General features: G+C 38.8%; 1 protein-coding gene across 1 annotated transcript; it reads left to right on the top strand.

Moving 5' to 3' along the window:
• The first annotated feature begins 627 nt into the window (after positions 1–627).
• Positions 628–14,778, top strand: LOC103947559 (protein HUA2-LIKE 2). The gene is made up of 16 exons (XM_048586801.1): positions 628–996; positions 1,648–1,724; positions 4,350–6,443; positions 6,702–7,164; positions 7,509–7,617; positions 7,733–7,845; positions 8,029–8,213; positions 8,296–8,788; positions 8,884–9,316; positions 9,414–9,593; positions 11,790–11,869; positions 11,992–12,068; positions 12,164–12,225; positions 12,822–12,940; positions 13,786–13,953; positions 14,052–14,778. The coding sequence occupies exons 1-16, from the start codon at positions 874–876 to the stop codon at positions 14,082–14,084; spliced, it is 4,809 nt and encodes a 1,602-aa protein (XP_048442758.1). The 5' UTR covers positions 628–873; the 3' UTR covers positions 14,085–14,778.
• The last annotated feature ends 239 nt before the right edge of the window (positions 14,779–15,017 follow it).

The following is a 15,017-nucleotide window of genomic DNA, read 5'->3' as shown; positions in this document are numbered from 1 at the left end:
TATATGCTAATACAAAATCTAAACAGCCGATTAATAAAATTTTATTGTCAACTAAAAGAGAGTAAGAAAAATGATTTGATCCTTTTCATCAAAATAAAATTATAAATAGTAATATAATTTCGCACACATCAATTTTACTGTTTCTTTTCCCAAACCTCACACATATGTCATCATAATATATGTAACTTAAAAAAAAAAAAAATCACATTCTCTCTCTCTCTCTCTAGCATCTCTCTTTTCCATATTTTTTCTAATACACACAGTGATAGGGCTTCATCGTAAAATAAAAATAGAATACTTGTTTTAAAGAAAAATATGTATTGGGCCTTCTATGCATACATATTCGGGTCCGCCCATTTCCAACAGAACACTTGGAAAGCATGGCCCATTTCCAACAGAACATTGTCAGTCGGTGAGTCACGTGTTATGCGCACGTCACTGTGCTTGCCGATACCCGAAATCTTAGTCCCCCAGCGTACGTTAGCACACTCCACCACTAGGCCCAAAACAAAACTTACACTACGCACCCCATGCGCACATTAGTCACCCCTTCACCTAGCCAACTCATCATCTCTCTGTTTGCGCTTCTTCCACATAAAAACTCTTTCTTCTATCATACTGTTTCTCCCTCGTCCCTCCCTCTCTCTCTAGAATTAGGGTTTCGACTGAGTCACTCCCTCTATCTCTCTGTTGCCGATCGATCTTCGTGCTTCAATGCCTGCGAATCTCCGCCGGAGATTTTCCGCGAAGTGCCAGATTGTTCAATTCCTTGGGCGATTGCGGCACCCCGCCGTCCCGCAGTTCGTCGTGTGGTCATTTCAGTTCAAATAGCGGTTTCCCTATTTGATTGGAGCGGCGTGCAGTAGTTCTTCAATGGCGCCCAGCCGGAGGAAAGGAGCTAGCAAGGCCGCTCAGGCCGCCGCTGCTCGCCGCCAATGGAAGGTCGGCGATCTTGTTCTTGCTAAAGTCAAAGGCTTCCCTGCTTGGCCGGCTACCGTAAGTCTTTTTCCAAAAAAATTGAACTATTTCTCGCTTTATTTATGCCATATGCCGAGGTAAGGCGACTACCCAGTAGATGAATATGCTCTGGTTAGGGTTTTTGTGCTTTGTGCAAGCTTAGTTAGTTTGATACTGTATTGAATACTTCTTGGATGGGTGGTTTTCTGGATCTGAAAATTTCAGTTTCAATTTCTATGGTTAATTTCATTGAGTAAATATTTCGGTTTGGCAATTCTATTGTTTGGGATTTTGTTATTTTTCCTTATTTTTGGTATTTGGAAGTGTTAATTGAAAGAGGAAATGCATACGTGCTTCGGATTTCTGTACATCCTTATGAAATTAGGATTCTTGTATTCTTTTTCGATGCATGTGGAAATGGGGGTTCGATGATTAGCATCAATTTTCTGCAATTAGATTGGGGAAAAGTTAATTTATTTACTATCCGGAGTTTGAAGCTCCCTTCATCCTATATATATACTGTGATTATTCTGCACAGTGGCTATGAAAGTGTAGCCTTTGCATTGGTTTTGGTTCTTCGCATGCTTTGGTCACTGGACTTGCTTTCCGTGATTCCAAATGGGAATGCAGAGAATGGTGTCTGTTTTTATGTTCAGTACGAGTGCTTATCAATTTAGTTTCTGATTGCAGGTAAGTGAACCGGAGAAGTGGGGCTACTCTGCTGATTGGAAGAAGGTACTAGTCTTCTTCTTTGGAACCCAACAGATGTAAGTACTTAATGCTTTCTTGATTAACTTTAACTAACATCAATGGTGGTTGTTTCCACTGTTGTGCAAGTCTATAATTGATTGGTTATGACTGTCCTTTCAGATCAGACTGACTGATGGAAGTTAACTTTGTACTTTATGATTGCTATGTTTGTACTGTGTTTTTAAGAATGAAGCTGATTACATCGTTCTTGTCTTTTAAAATTGGTAATTGGTATCCTAACTTGTGTTGCTAGACGAGACTGTATATATGTATTTGGTGTATTTAAAATCACTACCACTGTTATTGTGCCTGTCCTTCATTTTGGTCCTCCTTGTTCAATTAGTAGTACATGAATATGGTGTACTAGACTCTAGTTGTGGATATTTTTCTATAGATTGCCTCTGAATAAAAGGGGATGGCACTAGAAAATGGCTTGTAATAACAGCCAAAACCTGTCTGTTACTTGGGATTTATTGTTATTAGTTATGGACCTTATCCTATTCCATTAAGTCGGGATAAAACATGGTCATTTGGATAGGTACAGTGACAAGGTCAATAAGTAACTTTTAATTCGTCATTCCTTTGAATGCACCAACAATGTTCTGCAAAAGACAAGAGTATAATTAATTATTTAATCAAGCTGACGCTTGATACGTAAAGTGGTTTAATTGATTCAATTTTTTTCTCTTACTTTCTTTAGCATGTAGTTTCTTTCTCTTGTTTTCAGTTGGTTTATTTAATTGGTTTCATATCATAATTAAACCTTAAAATAAGAATTATTTAACATTTATCAATAGAAATGGGGATGGATTTAGTGGTTGGTTTAATTCACGATCTGAGGTTTTATTGTTATGCCAAAATTCAAAGATGGGTTGCTTATACTGGTTTAGTCACCAGTAAGTTGAAGAGTTTCTGAATCTTACTAGTCTCTTTGTCTTTTATACCCTATGTCTAATGATACAAATAGTTGGTAAAACTTGCAATTATTGGACTAAAATGAGAAAGTTTCATATTCACCCTCCAAGGATAGAAACCTTTATTCAATAGTTTCACATTGGGGAAAACAAAGCTTTTGGAGGACTATTGTTTACTGATATTGTGGGTTACGGTATATCTTGTCAGTTTTGAGTAGCATAGTTCCTATGAGAATAGTTTGAGGCCGTGAGTTGAATTCTAGATTTGATTGTGATATTTTATTGGATGGACTCCAGTATATGTTGCATCAACTGTTTTTGATACATGTAAATACTGTGCAATCTACCTTCCTGGATTTAGTTCTCCCGCTGAGAATATTTCATTCTGTTTCATATTTTTCCACAAATGTAGAAATATGCATGTAGAATTGGCTGATTAGCAGTTGCAATGACCACACTTGAAATTGCTGTCCACACCTTTGAATTATGCTTGGAAAATCTGCCTTTGAAATGAAAATAACATAACGAATCTGCTAGTAATTATTACATTATGATGGTAATAGGGCAAGATGTTTTCCATAATGAATGCTTGTTAGTTTGTGATTGGTTTTTAAATCTGTAGTAATTATTGTTTGGCACTGAATGATGTAAGGTGGGTGTGATTTTTCTGTACCCTTTGTTAGAGTGATAAGTGAGGATTTGTTTGGGACCTTATTGTTTTTTTTTTTTTTCCTCTCCTTGCTTTGAGGTGAAGCTTTTGAAAGGAGGAAGAATTTCTATTTTAATTTATATCATATATAGGGTAATGTTCTCTTGTCAAATATCCTATGTTGCAAGACTTTTAGTCTGAATTGCACAATCAAGTAACAACCTGATCAATTATCCCTGTTGACAATCTAGCAGCAAACATGCTGGACATTCTGGAAAGAGGACATTTCCGTATATATATATATGTTTAGAGGTATTTAACTTGGGTGGGTTGAGCTACGTTAGATGTTAGGGATGAATGCTGTTCCTTTTGGGTAAGACTGGTATGTAATATACTCTATCCAGGGTTCACTCTTGGACTTCGGGTAATAAATTGTAAAGCATGTTTGATACCGGCTGTATTTGTTCCTATCTTAATTGTGTTGTAACATGCAAGACTTGCATAAATATGTTTCCATAGCCTTTGTTGATGAAGGATGAGTTAATTTATCTACTTGTTGCATAGAATTATATTTGATACACTAGGATAGTATCTCTTCTTTCCCTTTACTTGTATTGTTCATGTGGATGTACACAGGAGTATCCTTGCATTTCTGTGCGTGTGTGCATATTTTTTTCATCCCAGAGGGCTTTGTGGATTGTGGGTGAAGGATTGTAAGCTCAGATTCTGGCCTTTAAAGTTGTGGATCCTGAGAACTCCATATGCTCTGGTTACATACAAATGGGAATACTAGTAAAGATTATCGAAATTATGGAAATTATCTTAAAAACATGGAATTTGTGAGGCTTAATAAATGCTAAACCAATCAATAATGAAATATGAATATCATAAACTAGTACATTCTTGGTTAATATAAGGTTGCTCACCAATATATATCAATATATGTTGCATCACGTGCCCTTTTGATTGTGTTGATGTTGACCTAACTAATCCAACTCATTCTGTACCTGTGCACTATGAGTCCGATTTGGTATTAGCTTGCTGTTTGTCTTATTCTTTTGAGTGTTTTTGTTATGCAGAGCGTTCTGCAACCCTGCAGACGTCGAGGCATTTACCGATGAGAAGAAACAGTCTCTTCTGGGCAAGCGTCACGGAGCTGATTTTGTTCGTGCAGTCCAAGAGATTATTGATAGTTATGATAAAATGAAGAAAGAGGACCAAGTTGATGACTTCAAATCCACTGCAAATGGAAGGAACACAGTGGACTCTTTGTCGAACTTGGGTGCAAAGGATCAGTCAGAAGCTCCTGAAGCAATTCTGGATTCACATTCTAAATCTTCACAGTCAACAAATAGAAATGAGCCAAGTGTTTCTGTAGAGGACGCTTCAGCAACTGAACAAGTAGATGCTATGCACGATAAGGAAGCCTTAATCGAGGAACCTGCGGCAACAGCAATGGTTACTGATGCACCTCTTCCAGTGACCTACTCTTCAAGAAAGAGATCAAGAGACTTGCGATCACGGAGTTGTGTCTCACTGAAAAAGGAAGCACCAGCTCGTAGGTCGAGACGTTCATCCAGGATGGAATCACGTAGAGTACGCAACTCAAGAATGTCATGTGATGATGATGACAAGAATGCTGGGCAAGTATCTGGTAATTTAGTTCAGGATAGATGTCTAAGAAGGAATAAACGAATACGGAAATCACCTGATGCCTCTGAGTGTGATGATGTGAATTCAGCTGCTTTTGTTTCAAATGGTTGTATTGAATATAATGGTTCTGAAGTTGTGACAGTTGATTCTGACGCATTTAGTCTAAATGAAGGCAGTGCTATTGATTCTGGTTGTAAAGGTGAACACTCAGAGGCTGTTGCCAAATTCTTGGATGGCGATGCTGAGTTGGTCAAAGGACTTGATCTCCAAATAAAGGCAGTCGTTATCAAGAAGAAAAGGAAGCCAAACAGAAAGCGAATTACTAATGATGCAGCTGACCCTATTGCTATGGTGGACAAGGAAACAGTTTTGGAGGTAAAGCAAAGTAGTAATCAAACTATGCAGAATGATTGTGGGAAGATGAATGGAAATTCCTCCAAGGAAGATGGAGATGAGCACCTGCCATTAGTGAAACGAGCCAGGGTGCGAATGGGCAAACCATGTTCTGCTCACGAGGAAGTAGATAGCTTTGCACACACTGAAGAAAGTCAGAAGGAAGTTGTACTCAATCCACTGGGGCCAGTCAGCACATCATCAAATTGTGAGGAAAATTGTCCTTCTGGTAGGGACTCATCTGTGGTAAATGAAGTTTTGGATAATATTTCACCTTCTGGAGGTTGCACTCGCATTTTGGGAAACAGACCTCAGCTTTGGAACACCAAGAAAGACCAATCATTTGGTTGCTCAGTTGGTGGCGAAGCTGTTTTACCTCCATCTAAGCGTCTTCATCGCGCTCTAGAAGCCATGTCAGCTAATGTTGCTGAAGATGATAGATGTAATTATGAATCTTCAGTCGCCAAGACGTCTACTGTTGGTTGTCATCATTCTTCCACAAGCACATGCCCTGCTATGACTGTAGAAAATAATAAAGGGATTGGATTGGTACTGCAGAGTGAAGACTCTTTGGGCAATAATGCTTCAGGGGTTGATGCTTCTGGATTATCTACCAGTTTAAATCCTGTAGTCTTGGAGGAAAATGCTAAATCGGTTGTGGAAGTGGTTGCTGATGAAAAAACTGAGAGTCTGAACACCCAAAATCATGAATGTTCTATTGATGAATCACCAGATTTTGGAGACCATGTTGCTGGTAAAGATCTTAGTGGTGGTGCTTCTGGTTGTCACATTATGGGAAGTCCAGAGCATTTATCGCCTAATATTGACAGAGGAGAGGCTGGTATTCGGCTTATTGAAAGTTCAATTGATGAGTTGCCTACGAAGGACAAAAGCAAAGACAAAGATGAATTGAGCCACTGTGAAGCAGAAAATCCTGATATTGAATGTGATACTTCGGAGCATACTTTGAAGAGCATAAATCCTCCTGTATCGGGCACTATCCATGATATTTCTGAAGTTTCACCTTTAAACGAGGCTAGTCCACTTCATTATGGTGGAGAGGGCTGCAGTGAGAAAGTTGAGGCTTTGGAACCCTGTGTTCAAGATACTAGAGAAATCAATGACATGTAAGCTTTTGTTCAGTAGTATAGTTTTGCCATAGAATTTGATAGTTCATGTTTCTTGTTCATATTTCACGAGTCCCCTCCACCTTTTCCTATTTTGTAAGTTAATGCCTTGTTTCTTAATTTGTGTCTTCTTTTTTTTACTTCCATTATTATAGAGGCGTTTTGGTACTGATTTTTGCACTCAGTGTTATCCTTTACCTGATGGACTTTTAGGCAAGTACTTTTCTTAATCTCTTTTGCTCTGTATTTCTGTCTTAGGTTTGATTTGGTGGTGAAAGAGGTTGAAAATAAAAAAACAGAGAATGATCCAAGTTCAATTTCCTATCCAAATGAATACTTGGGTGAAAAAAATGCCTCTGGTATCCGGTCAAGTCCATCCCTAACAGATGGAGGAGATTCTCTCGCACATGCATCACCTCCCAATACCTCAGGCTGTCACATGTCGACTTCAGATGGTAGCAATATTCTTCAGAACAATGGCAGTTGTAGTCCAGATGGTGATTTGCAGAACAAGAGAACTTCATCTACTATACTTGGTGAGGACGGAAAGTCTGAATCAGTTGTTAGTCAAAGACCAAAATCTGTGGGCAGGTATGCAGAAGTACATGCAACCCTCTTATCATTTGAGACAATGCTTGGAACATTGACAAGGACCAAGGAGAGCATTGGTCGAGCAACTCGTGTTGCTATGGACTGTGGAAAGCTTGGTGTAGCTGCTAAGGTAGGTGAAATCTAATCTCTAACGTAGGTTCAAAACATTGTACCTTATTTCCCCACCGGGCTTTCTTTTTTAAGTTCAATTTTCCATCTCAAATTTTTGTATAACATTTTAGATATATGAATGCTTTCACGATAACTAAGTGGAGACCGGTAATAACTCGTCGTTGTAGTTGTATATGAATGCTTTCTTGATGATTAGATGGAGACCAGGAACATCACTCCTTGTAGTTGTATAGGATACATAAAACTTCTTTTGGCTATTTCTTGTTGTACTTAAAATAATGTTGAAATATTGGCGGAGGAAAAATATGCATCCATTTATAATTTCTCTTCTTTAAAACTCAGGTCTTGGAAATTCTGGCCCATTATTTGGAAACTGAGTCAAGCTTACACCGAAGGGTGGACTTATTCTTCCTGGTGGATTCAATTGCTCAATGCACCCGAGGGTTGAAGGGTAATACATCTATTTTGTTTATCATAGCTAATCCTCTCGCACAAATAGAATTAAGGGAATTACGAATATACTATGTGTTGGATTTCGTTGTCTTGATATTGATTTTGAATAACAGGTGATGGCTGTGGTATGTACCCTTCTGCAATCCAAGCAATCCTGCCACGGTTATTGTCAGCTGCTGCTCCTCCTGGAAGTTCTGCACTTGAAAATCGTAGACAGTGTTTAAAGGTAAGCCAAGTACTTTTCCTTTTAGGGTTTTTTTTTTTTTTGTTTGTTTCCCATTAATAGCATGTTGTAATAGCATCCTCTTGCCCACTCTTCATTATTGCTTAATATTTCGTAAATTTTGGACCTTATAATGTCATATGCGTTGTGCTAAATGCCTTGCCTGTTTCTCTTCTTTTGTATAAGGTTTTGAAACTTTGGTCAGAGAGAAGGATTGTTCCAGAGTCCATAATTCATCGCCATATGCGAGAACTAGATACTCATGGTGTGTCTTCTTCTGGTGCATATGGCAGGCGCTCTGCGAGAACGGAAAGGTCTTTGGATGATCCTCTTAGAGAAATGGAGGGTATGCTTGTTGACGAATATGGAAGGTTTGAATTGGCTGGACCTTACTACTAGATTTTCTCATATTCTCATATCAAATTGTTTATTGAGTTCTTTTTTTTGCTACAGCAATTCAAGTTTTCAACTTTCGGGATTTTGTATGCCCCGTATGCTCAAGGATGAAGATGATGGATGTGATTCTGATGGGGAAAGTTTCGAGGCTGTCACTCCTGAGCACAATCCTCAGGCCCATGAAGAACAAGAAACCACACCTGCCACTGAAAGACATAGGCATATCTTGGAAGATGTGGATGGAGAGCTTGAAATGGAGGATGTGGCACCTTCTTGTGATGTTGACATGAGTTCATCTTGTGGTGTTGCTGGAGCCAATGGTGTGCAGGCTTCGCATAATCAGTTTGAACAGAATTATCAACCGTCCCTTGCCCCTCCATTACCTCGAGATGTGCCACCGTCATCTCCTCCACTACCATCTTCTCCTCCGCCTCCACCGCCTCCGCCGCCTCCACCACCACTGTCTCCACCTCATGTGATCCATCCTCCAAGCGCTATGCCTGATGCCTATATGAGTGGTGTTGATTCAAAGTCCTACACTGTCACACATGTGCGTATTTGCTTGACTTCTCTTGTTTTCTTTAAATCTGTATAAAAATGGTCATGATATTGCTTTTCTTCTAACTTTTGGATGTGCATTTGCAGAATGTGCATGACAACAGAGTTCAACCTCCACCTCAGCAGTTGAATGCACCAAGAGTCAACCAAACAATTCCTGATGCCATGCATTATTGTGCCTCTGAATGCAGAGATCATCAGAGACAGATGCCTGATTCTACATCGTGCTCTTATAGTAGTTTTCCTACATATTCAGATAGAAATGTGCCGCACTCTGATGGTGCTACCTTCCACAATAAAGGTTACCCTTTACGACCACCTTGTGCTCCACCATCCAGCCAGTTCTCTTATGTTCAAGGAGACCAACAGGTAAAGCCTCGACGCGAGGCTCCGCCTCCTTATCATCACAACAGATTTGACTATGGGGACAGGGAAAACTGTTACAATAACCATGAAAGAATGAAACCTGGCCCGTATGAGCCCCGCGATAGCTGGAGATTTCATTCACATTCTTTTTCAGGTAAGTTTTTAGAGTACAAATAATTTTATGATAGCAACGCTCTGTATTTGATTGCAATATTTTGATTTCAGAATTGTTGGCCCTCTTTTTGCAATAGGTCCTCGATATCCTGATAAAGGCAAAACTTCTTATGGAACTGACCCATATTCTGGCCCTCCATGTGAAACAACAAGAGGACCTGGCCAAGGTTGGAGATATCCTCCCCGCTCGATGAGCCACAGAGACTCTTTGCCCTTTAGACCACCTTTTGAAGGTCCCATACCCGTCACAGGCAGAGGTGTGTGAATTTTCTGTAATGTGCCGGGAGAAAATTATCCCCTAATATATTCGTGTTCATGAAAAATTGCTGCTTTAGATTTTCATGATAATATATAGGGACATTAAAATCGTAGGCTAAGCGACTCTTGTTTATGCTTCAGGTCCAAGCTATTGGCGGCCAAGATGACCGAAATGTAGCAAATTGTCGTCAGGACTGGTGTGTTGCAGCTACAATGTACTTTAATTTACCCTTTTCTAATAGTTGTTAGTTAACACTAAACACTCATGCTAATTCTATAACGGTTCATGAATTTTAGGTGATGATCCATTTTTGATCTTGCTCCTGCCCCGCTTATTCAAGAGCGTCAGTCATCTTGACGCCGCGAGGCACGGACGTTTAGAAAGAGGAGGAGGCTACAAGGCACCACAGACCGAGCGTTGGAATATTATGCTTTCGGTCTTGTATATATGTAATTCTATCATCCTTCCTCCTGCAAACGCAGATCAGGGAAGACGATCATTTGCAGAGACGATTGAATTGATGAGAGGCCGTCAGTGACTAACTCTAGGGTTGGCATTGTATCATTTCTATCCTCTCTTTTTTAGCCAATTTTATCTCAAAATTTTTAGAGTAATTTATTTCTTGAAGGCTCTTCATAGGAATTTTGTGACATTTGTTCCCATAAACTCGTCGGTTCGGAGCAACTTTTATGTGCTCCATTGTTCTTTTTATACAAGTACCAAAATGATGTAACAATTAGAAAGCTTGAAGTGACTTTGTATGTTTGCGTGTGGTTGATTGCCCTTGCTGTTGGAGCCTTCATTTAAGCTCACGCCACCCGGGTTCGAAAGGAGTAGGATTCTCCTCTCTTTTTTTCCCTCCCATTCCCTCCCTTCTTATTTGAACGGTTACGGTTAAGTTACGTCAACATCTTTATTAATTTTTTATAGAAAGTGATGGACAAAATAGAGAATGTGAGAGGAGGGGATGGAAGGGAATGGAAAAAGGGGAGAGAATCCTAGTCTGGTTTGAAAACTTCCCCCATCACCCTAAGTTTGCACCAGGTTTTCAATTTAGAGTAGTTTAGGGTTCATTTGAAAGTTCTTTTAAAATTATTAAAGGCGTTTTTAATGAAAATGTTTTTAGAATCAATCATTCGTAGACATGCAAGTGAATCCTGAAAAAAAAACACTTGAAGCTTCCTACGAGAAGTGCATAATTGGTGCTTCTTGTAGGAAATCCTTTAAGTGCTTTTGAAACTTAAAAACATTTTTTCTAAAAACGTATTCAGTCATTTTAAAAACATTTCCAAACGAGCTCTTAATTAACAATTTTTGGTGTGATTGATGAGGGAAGTTGTTGAGAATCTCAATCATGCAAGTGAATGCGGCTTTAATTCTCAATTACTTTGTTCAAAGCGTGACCCTCACCAACGTACGTGAGCTGTTTTTCTTTTTAGGTCTCATGCCCTGTTGTCTTTTAAAAAAAAAGAAAAAGACTAGTTCTTTGTTGGGTAGATATGCAAATATAAGATACCAAACTGGTTTCAAAATAAGGGTTTGTGATTTCTTGGGGAAGGGTTAACGTTTCTGAATGCGTTTGACAAAATAAATTTTAAAAATGCTTGTTACTAATAAAAATATTTTCCGAATATTTTTATCAAATCATTTTTTAAATCTCAATTGTTAAAATTATTGATTTTTAGTATGTCGTTGATATTTGATCATGTGTCGTTATAATTGATATTTGATTCACATATAATCTATATTTAGTTTTGATTAGTTGCCCAATTTTTAATAAAATTCAACATTTAAAAAAAAAATCAATTTTCATAATCAAAGAACTTGAAAAATATTACCAGTCAAGACAATTCTAACAAAAATACAGTTAAAACGAGCTGTAAATGCTTTTAAATAATGACATGAGTAGGAGTTGACCCGTAGAGAAGAGAATCCGGTTAGAACTGGAATTGTAGAAAGACAGCACATTACTGGCTGGGCCAGCAAATAGACGCCTCAATGATTCATCACTCAACAAAAAACTGGAAACTGAAAGTTTAAACCCAATTGCCTCTAAATTTAGAAACTTTAGAAACTCTTGTCTGCCATGAGATTGATTGATGACCAACTGTCCAACCCTTTCCTCCTCCTCCTTCCTCCCACAGTTTCTCAGTTTACTGTTTTTCCTTGTAAAGTCAGCTGGAGAGATAAACAGGGAGTCTAGAGAGAGAAACAGAGAAAATGGGTGGCTTCCAATCTGTCTCTGAGCAGTCCATCCATGAATTCACAGTGAAGGTAGAAAACCCATCTCAAAGATGATGGCTTTTCTTCTCCAAGTATATTATTTGGTTCAGAAAATCTTGATAAAGTTTGGTTTTTTGTGTTCTTTCTGAATTTTCTTTGGGTGGTGGTGGCAGGATAGCAGAGGGAAGGAGGTGGACCTCAGCGTTTACAAGGGGAAGGTCGTCCTCGTCGTCAACGTTGCTTCCAAATGGTTCTTCTTCTTCCACTTTTTTCCTGTACTTTTTTATTATATTTTTAAATTTGGTTTAATTTCTATTGATTAATTCTTGTATTTTTGTTCTTCAGTGGGTTTACTGATACTAATTATACCCAGTTGACTGAGATTTACAGCAAATACAAAGAGAAAGGTTAATTTTTTTTCCTATTTAATTACTTTTTTTCACTGCTGCAGCTCCATATGTATGAGCCTGTTATTCAGAATTGAGTTTGAGTTATGGTTAAATAATAAACGATATTATCCCATTTAGAAACTCTGTGTTTTGTTTTCATTTTCCATAAACCAAATGTTATGATTTCATTGATAATTTCCAACTTCTGGTGCGAAATCCGTTTATCGAAATTGTTGGGATTGTAATTTTAGAATTGAGTGCAAAACCGAGTGCAGTGGCGTTCTAGGATTCATACAGCCGGCCCCACTTAGTGGGATAAGCTTTGTTCTTCTTGTTGTATCATTTTAGAATTGAGTTTCTGGGACGTAGCTGTAATTCTTGAATGAGGTTCTGGGTTTTATTTCTGTTTTGTAATCCAAATGTTATATTTTGTTTGTGTTGCTGGTTTCCAAGTTCTTGTAGAAATCCGTGTATTGAAATTGTTCATGTGATTTATCCCTCGCCATTCTACCCTTGTACTTCTAAGTTCAGGTGATGCCATCTGCTTGTTGAGACATCGAGCGAATATTTGTTTAGTTTTGTCTTTGATTTGGTTTGGACATGAGTGATTGCAGGTTTTGAGATCTTGGCATTTCCGTGCAATCAGTTTCTAAAGCAAGAGCCCGGGACAAGTCAGGATGCTGAACAATTTGCATGTACAAGATACAAGGCTGAATATCCAATATTCAAGAAGGTAACTGAGTAACTTTTACCCCATTACTATCTGCTAATCAATCAGATTATCTTAACCGTATAAGGTGCTTGTACTGTTCTGAGCTTTGAAAAAGACGACCACTGATGTGATATTATTAGTGGCTCATGGATTTTGGCATTAATCGCTCTTCCATGTTGAAATTCTGGACAGAAAAATACTGCTCAGTGCTACCTTCTGCCTATTTATCCTGAGCTGTTAGAGAACGTTTTCTCTCAAACAGCTTTTCGAGGAAGGCATGATCAACAACTTGATACTGATATAGAATTCTCTTACTCTTGCTGGATACCAATCCTCGTTTGTTTTGATTTCTGAGAAAAGGAAATCCCAAGTAAATTTGGCCTTTTCACATAAGTCGTAGGCCGGGATGCAGGGGCTGGCTAAGCCTAATGCTACCCTCTGCTCATGAGATTATGGGGTTCCTTCCCCACTAAAACATGTTTCAGAAAACAAAATCAAACAACAAACCTTGCCACCCTTCAAGCTCACGACCTCTGAAACAATTTTCTTTTTCTGTGGAACTCGGAAACCTTTCACTTCTCGATTCCTAAGATGATGCGCTTCAAGCTGAGTGCAAAAGTAAAGTACAACCCTTGACAGGAAACAAACCATGAAATCAGACAAGCTAATTGACTGTTGATGTCTCACATCAGTTTAAGATACTCTTATCTTATCTTCATGCTATCTCCATAACGAGTGTTAATCCAGTTGATTGCTGTCTGAGCACCGAGCAGTGTATCTTATTTTAAGATCTTTAGTTCTGTGACGCGATTTGTAAATTAAATCTGGCTGTTCAAAATAAATTCCGTACTCCTTTCTGTATGTAGGTACGTGTCAATGGGCCGGATACAGAACCTGTGTACAAATTCCTCAAAGCAAGTAAATCTGGATTTCTGGGGAATAGCATAAAGTGGAACTTCAGCAAGTTCTTAGTTGACAAGGATGGACATGTAATTGAACGGTACGCCCCAACCACCTCCCCCTTGAGCATTGAGGTACTCTCTCTCTCTCTCTCTCTCTCTCTCTCTCTCTCTCTCTGTATTCACGGAGAAGCATTACTCCGATCATGACTTAAAACTTATCTTTGGCACAGGCTGATATCAAGAAAGCGCTAGGGGAGGCATGATGTTATCAGGCAGTTCATCTTCAGACAATGGTGAAAGAGCATAGCAGTTCTTAGTGTCTCTCTTCTCTGTTCGTTATCTTTCCTCCCGGTGTCTTGGCTAGTTCTCCCCATTCCCGTCTGTGTAACCATTCTCCGTTTTTTGTTTTCGATGGGAACCCTTCTCTTTTAGTACTTATCGGTGATTTAATGGAGTCACGTTTCTGTTTATTCTTTCGTATAATTCACATTTATGTAGAGAGGATATGGAATCGGTAGTATCCAAAACTATAAAGGGCGACACCAAGCCAACATGGCTCTGTGTTTTATGAGGGTTATGTCAACAAGAGCTGCTAGAGCTGCTATTGTCTATGTTAATTACTCCTCACATTAAATGTTGTCAAGTGAGGTGGGAGCATGTAGTTAATGGTATTGGGAGCATTTTTGCTCACCACCATTTAGTGTGGTGTATGCTCACCACCTCATTTATCACCGTTAGATGAGTTTGAATTTCGAGATTCGTGTAGTGGACAAGCACAAATCTCAAAATTCAAACCATCTAATGGTGATAAATGGGGTGGTGAGCATACACCACACTAAATGATGGTGAGCAAAAATGCACTCTAATGGTATTAGATATTAGTTGTATGGTTTGTAATATAAAGAGCTCCTTACGGAGCCAATGTAATACAATGAAACAAGAAAATTGACCCACAAACCCATGATTTCTGAGATGGTATTAGTTATTTGATGCTATGACGCCCAATCAGATGAAGCGGTTCATCCGTTACGACACCGCCATGCAGGTATGGGATGCCATAAAAGGTCATTCACCATGAAGCAAAATGGAGCTCCTATTGCTAACTATTACAGCAATCTCACTGAGATTTTTCAAAAACTTGATCAATTTAGTCCCACTAGCATGAAGGACCCAGATGATATATCATCAAGGCAACA

This window comes from the organism of the source record quoted next, unplaced genomic scaffold (assembly GCF_019419815.1).
Source record: "Pyrus x bretschneideri cultivar Hongxiangsu unplaced genomic scaffold, Pyrus_bretschneideri_v1 Contig25, whole genome shotgun sequence".
Classification (NCBI taxonomy): domain Eukaryota; kingdom Viridiplantae; phylum Streptophyta; class Magnoliopsida; order Rosales; family Rosaceae; genus Pyrus; species Pyrus x bretschneideri.
This window is presented reverse-complemented; position numbering and strand designations above follow the sequence as displayed.

Excerpts from the sequence above, each read along its gene's own strand:
- LOC103947559 (XM_048586801.1), top strand. The coding sequence starts at position 874 with ATGGCGCCCAGCCGGAGGAAAGGAGCTAGCAAGGCCGCTCAGGCCGCC. Across the intron at positions 7,165-7,508 it reads AGCTTGGTGTAGCTGCTAAG|GTCTTGGAAATTCTGGCCCA; the intron begins GTAGGTGAAATC and ends TTTAAAACTCAG. Across the intron at positions 7,846-8,028 it reads ATCGTAGACAGTGTTTAAAG|GTTTTGAAACTTTGGTCAGA; the intron begins GTAAGCCAAGTA and ends CTTTTGTATAAG.